The 6,000-nt window shown below is 39.9% G+C and overlaps 1 protein-coding gene across 3 annotated transcripts in view; it reads left to right on the plus strand.

Moving 5' to 3' along the window:
- The window catches only part of vlc (disks large-associated protein 2), a 28,140-nt gene extending 22,387 nt beyond the window's left edge, over positions 1–5,753 (plus strand). For all 3 annotated transcript variants that reach the window (XM_070998698.1, XM_070998700.1, XM_070998699.1), the window contains 3 exons: positions 4,676–4,772; positions 4,828–4,982; positions 5,038–5,753. In XM_070998698.1, coding sequence (XP_070854799.1) covers positions 4,676–4,772; positions 4,828–4,982; positions 5,038–5,337 — 552 coding nt within the window. In that variant the 3' untranslated portion in view covers positions 5,338–5,753. The remainder of the gene's footprint in view (positions 1–4,675; positions 4,773–4,827; positions 4,983–5,037) is intronic.
- Positions 5,754–6,000: the final 247 nt, after the last annotated feature.

Consider the following 6,000-nt stretch of genomic DNA (forward strand, 5'->3'; position numbering starts at 1 on the left):
TAAAGTGCAATGGTCGCTTTTTTGGTTCTCTCTTGGTTGTTTAAGCCCCATTTGAGGCGTTTATCTAGTACTAACCCCAAGAGATTACAATTGTTTAAAATGGGTGGGTTAAGCTGTGGAATTTTGTACCTATTTGTAAATAGAACAAGTTCTGTTTTCGAGGGATTTACCCCGAGTCCGTTCGCTATCGTCCATTCCGATAGTATTTTAAGTTTAGCGGTCATAAGATCGCAAAGTGTTTGTGGATATTTTCCATTAAAGATGATGGCGACGTCGTCTGCGTATGCCACGGCCTTACAACCTCCTCCCTCCAGAATCCGAAGTAGTTTATTTACTGCGATATTCCACAAGAGGGGTGATAGTACACTTCTTTGCGGAGTGCCTCTGTTCACTAGTCTAGTCTGGGCTGAGGTCCCTAGTGTGGACCATTCTGCTTATCAGCAATTTATGGATTAGCCTCACCATTGGCGGCTCAACCCCTTGTTATAGCAGTGGGAAGCACGTTATTGAAGGCTCCCTCTATATCCAGGAAGGCGATCAGTGTGTATTCCTTGATGTTGAGTGATTTCTCGATGCTGCTTACCACCAAGGGTAGCGCCGAATCTGTTGACTTACCTTTGGTGTAAGCGTGTTGTGCTTCTGATATGTGATGTGTGATATGTGACGGGTCTACGGTGGCCCTTATGTGTAGGCTTATCATTCTTTCAAAGCTCTTAAGCAGGAATGATGTTAGGCTTATTGGCCTAAAATCCTTTGCTGTGGTGTGAGTGGCCTTCCCTGCCTTGGGAATGAAAACAACCTTTGTTTCTTGCCATGCTGTTGGTAGTTCTCCTACCGCCAGGATGGATTGGACGATTTTTTCAACCAGTTTATGGCTATTTGTCCTGCTTGTTGGATGTGAGCCGGTGTTATCCCGTCCGGTCCCGGCGATTTGTATGGTTTGAAACTATGAATGGACCCATTTCATGTTGCGGTCTGATAGGAGTGGATCTAATTTGATTCCCTCTCCTGCTCCTCTTTCAGGAGGATGACCTGCTTGTTGGTTCGCCGGGAAGTGAGCGTCTAGGAGCAGGTCCAAGGACTCTTTACTGGAGTCTGACCATGATCCATTTGCTTTTTGAAGATAGCCCAAGGGCGCGGCTGTCTTAGAGAGTATTTTTCTGAGCGTTGCGGGAACAGTCGTTTTCTATTGCATAAGAATAGGTTCGAATATAGAATAAAATCAAATAAAGACTCACTTCTATCGTTATTGTTTGGGCAACCCCACTGAGAGTGATGGGCGTTGGCGTCACAGCCGATTACCAAACCTTGCCAGACCAGCGCATCTGGGGGGTTTTCCTTTTCAAAGGCCGATAGTATCCTTATGGGGCCAGTCTTACTGTGGTGCTATCTATGTTGGTGGAGTTGTGAAGCAGAAATATACTAAGATGCTTTTGGCTAAAATGCAGGGTCTTTGGGGTCAAGCACAAGCTTGTATTCTTTTGTTACTATTCCAGCAACCGTGCCTCCTACTACCGAAGTTTCCTGTACTAGGACCAGGTCGGCCCCGCCTTCGGTCAGGCGAAGCGGTAGTGCAGCAGACGCTGCATTACTGTGTTTGGGTTTTTATAAGAGTTTCCGTCTCTGTATTTTGTTTTGTATCCATAATTGGTTCCACGAGTTTCGGAGAAGGGGAAAGGTGCAGAGATCCGCGATGCCCGGGTAAGGCGATAGTTAGAAATGGGGGTCGCCATGTCCCTGAGCACATCGTTGGAGACTGGGCTAGTTTTTAATCCGGGCCCCCAGCCAGGCTGACTATTGGCACGGTCCGAATTACATCGTAGTACGGCCCGGAGTGAGATGATGTTTTGGGTGTGGAGGGGGTTTGTGTAGAGCAACTATTTAGATGCGGCTGAAAAATTCGCATCGTCGGTATTGTTTCGCTGGTTGTCCGGGAATGTTTATTTACTGGATTTCCGTCCATGATTCCGTGATTGACTTCTCGCACCAGCTTATTCACAGTTGGTCGTCCGCTATCCGCAACCTGCGACCCGCCCGGCAGCCCCAGCTAGGCGGCTTTGGTACCATCTCACAAGTTCCTCAGTCCGAGATCCTGATCAAGAATATATATACTTTATTTGATCGGAAACGCTTGCATCTACCTGTTACATTACTTTTCCGACCCCATAAAGTATATATATTCTTGATCAGCATGATTAGACGAGTCGATCTAGCCATGTCCGTCTGTCCGTCCGTTTCTACGCAAACTAGTTTCTCAGTTTAAAAGCTATCGGGCTGAAACTTTCCCAAAAGTCTTATATCTTTTGCAGGTAGGATATAAGTCGGAACCGGCCGGATCGGACCCCTATATCTTATAGCTCCCATAGGAATAATCGGAAAAAAAGTTTTTTAAAAGTATATCTTTGGTGCTTTTTAACATATAACGACCTAAGCTTGGAAATACAATTTTTTAATTAGTTTTGAATTTCGAATTAAATTTTATCAAAATCGGACGACTATATCATATAGCTGCTATAGGAGCGATCGGAAAATTGGTTTGAAAATAATACGAAACAAATTATAGCTTCGGTGTTTTTTAACATATGTGGGAATAGGTCTGGCATCCTTGTCAACCGAACCCACCACAGATGAACAGCACTACTAATATTTGGCGTGGTGAAAAAGGAAGTCTTGTACGAGCACTTAGAACGAGAGAGACGAAGACGAAAGACGTGAAATTTATACGAAGCAAAAGAACGACGCGAGTAATAATCTCAAAACGCTGTAAAATCCCTATTAAATACCCAAAACTATAATCAGAATTACTTATCACTATTCCTTTAAATAAAACTATAAACATATTATAATAAAACTACAATTAGTGGGACTTTTCATTTAAACCAGAAAAACCAATCCCACACATATAACCTCCCACGCTTGGAAACAACATTTTTGAATTAGTTCTGAATTTCGAATTTAGTTTTATCATCATCAGCAGAACGGCAGGCAGGCAGACAGTCAGGCAGGCAGGATCGGCTAGTGGTCCTGATCAAGAATCCTTACCGACGAATCTAATATACACATTTACTCTACGAGTAACGGGTACAGAAAACGGGTGCGGCCGGGTTGATATGGAACTTCCTATTTAGCTTTTCTCCGTTTCTCGAAGAATAAAAGATTGTATTGTATTCGTCAAAAAATATTAAAAAAGTTTTTGCGACCGTAAAATGCTATTTTTGATCAGAGGAGCACCAGCTGAATCGATCTAGCCGGTTCTGACAGACAGGACCGCCTGTCCTTATGAACGCGGAAAACGAAAGCTGTATAGGCTAGAAATTTGGGATTTAGAATGCCAATTATAGAGATTCTTGAACATTGTACGTTTATTTTTCGTAGAGTGCGACGCCCACAAGGCGCATAAGTTTGTGGCGAACACATTTTTACGACTTTGTTTCAAAATAAAGTTTATTTTATTTCGCTGGTGAATACCTAGCAACACGCCAAAAATCGAATAGGACCATTAGTATTTATGATAAGAGCCCCATAGGTCACTGCCCGTATGTATTCAGGAAAAACACGTTCAGTAAGGTAACGCATTCGACAATAGTGTATGTTCTTGTTTTATCTGATAGCGTTTAAACTAGAATGTAAAATTGGATCTTAAGGCATCCACGGAGGGCACTACAATTAATCGAAACAAGAAAGAAAGTTAGCTTCGGCAAACCGAAGCTTATAATTATTGCAGCTGTATTTATTAAATTTAAAAACACAAAAAATGATATTTCCAATAGTATAAGATAATATGTCAAAAAACACCGAAGTTATAATTTGTTTCATATTATTTTCCTACCAATTTTCCGATCGTTCCTATGGCAGCTATATGATACAGTCGTCCGATTTTGATAAAATTAAATTCGAAATTCAGAACTAGTTAAGAAATGTTATTTCCAAGCGTAGGAGGTTATATGTTAAAAAACACCGAAGCTATAATTTGTTTCATATTATTTTCCTACCAATTTTCCGATCGTTCCTATGGCAGCTATATGATATAGTCGTCCGATTTTGATAAAATTAAATTCGAAATTCAGAACTAGTTAAGAAATGTTATTTCCAAGCGTAGGAAATTATATGCTAAAAAACACCAAAGATATAATTTTTTTTAAATTTTTTTGTCCGAATATTCCTATGGGAGCTATGAGATATAGTTGTCCGATCCGGCTGGTTCCGACTTATATACTACCTGCAAAAGATATAAGACTTTTGGGAAAGTTCCAGCCCGATAGCTTTAAAACTGAGAGACTAGTTTGCGTAGAAACGGACGGACAGACGGATATGGCTAGATCGACTCGTCTAGTCATGCCGATCAAGAATATATATACTTTATGGGGTCGGAAACGTCTCCTTCACTGCGTTGTAAACTTCTGACTGAAATCAATATACCCTCTGCAAGGGTATAAAAACAATACAATCTTGCTGAGGTAGAGCCGTATATCTTCGCCTAACAAATAAAATTAGACGCAAATGTAATTGATTAACAAAATATAAGTGGTAAAGTTATTTTAAAATATTAAAAGATATTTTCGCTACCATTTAGGTTTAGGGTCGAACATGACATACATATCATTTTAATTGACTGACACGGTTAAAGCTGGCTGGGTATATAAATATTAATTATTTTCGACGTTATATTTCGCAGACAAATCCGGATATCACCGAGGATACCTTTGGGCTATTACGATCGGCGTCGGGTAAGGCCCGCCTTTTGGTAACGCAGAAAATGAAACAGTTCGAGGGTAGGTGGGCAGCATATTTCAGTTTTTGCCTGACGGTTATGGTTTTGCATTCTAGGCCTTTGCCACAACAATCTAAATCGCTCGCTGGAGGATAAGTTTCCAACAACAGTTGACGATTTACAAGGCTTCTGGGACATGGTTTACTTACAGGTGGAACACTTGGATTCCGTTTTCGCTGATATTGAGCATTTGAAAGCAAATAAGTGGAAGGTTAGTGTTCAATTATTAATCGCTTGATAAATTAATTGTTCTGTGTTTTGCGCAGCGCGTTCCCGAGTCAGCTAATATTGACCCAGTAACCAGTAGAACTATAAAATCCGAAAAGATTGGAGCCTTGAAAGTGAAAGCAACCGGAAAGACCAACCACGGTATTGTAAATGGCGCGAAGGATCTTCCATCAAATTCGGCAGCATCATTAAAGCGCGAGGCGCAGAGAAAGCAGTTCCTGGAAATGAAACGTCAGCGTCGTAGGGCTATGGCTGCGGTGGCCACAGATATGCCGGTAACGATCGACGATACTTGTGTTAGTTCTAATGCGAAAGTTAACAGTGGTCATTGCGAATAATACTTTAATAATACTTTAAATTAATACTCACTCAAGCGTAATGCACATAAGTATAATTAAACACTATAACAAATTCATATATATGCATAACATTTCCTAGTTGAATTAATCCTTACCTATTTCCAACTAAAGTGTACGTGGTGGAGCTCTCTAACATTACTTTATAACTGTCCCAAGGTGTCACAAATATACTCGTACAAGACAACCATAGAATGTGCTATTACCAAAGCAATTAAAGCACTTTTGGCAACTATCATTAATAGCCACTTGCCGAAAATTGTTTATAAAAATTGCCTTATCCCGGTAAGACTTTGCCCGTAATTGCTTTGAGTTACTTCACTATTTTTAAAAGACATTTATTCTTAAGTAATAATAATTTAATTACAATAATACATACGTTTTGGTTTTAAAATGAATTTTACGTGGAATATTTAGGAAACTTGAAATTTTGGCAGCATTATAAATTAAAGGAAAATTAAAAAATTAACTAACTATATGTATAATACTCATCCGTTTATTTAAAATTATTTTAAAATCAATTATACTTTACTATTGGTAAACACTTATTGTGAATTAAATCTGCAAAGAAAGGGCCGCTTATGAAGTCCTGTACGATATTGTATTCCTATCTGTTACTGATTACCTCGGTTTTTTAATTGGTAA

This window comes from Drosophila suzukii, assembly GCF_043229965.1.
Source record: "Drosophila suzukii chromosome 2 unlocalized genomic scaffold, CBGP_Dsuzu_IsoJpt1.0 scf_2c, whole genome shotgun sequence".
Classification (NCBI taxonomy): Eukaryota; Metazoa; Arthropoda; class Insecta; order Diptera; family Drosophilidae; genus Drosophila; species Drosophila suzukii.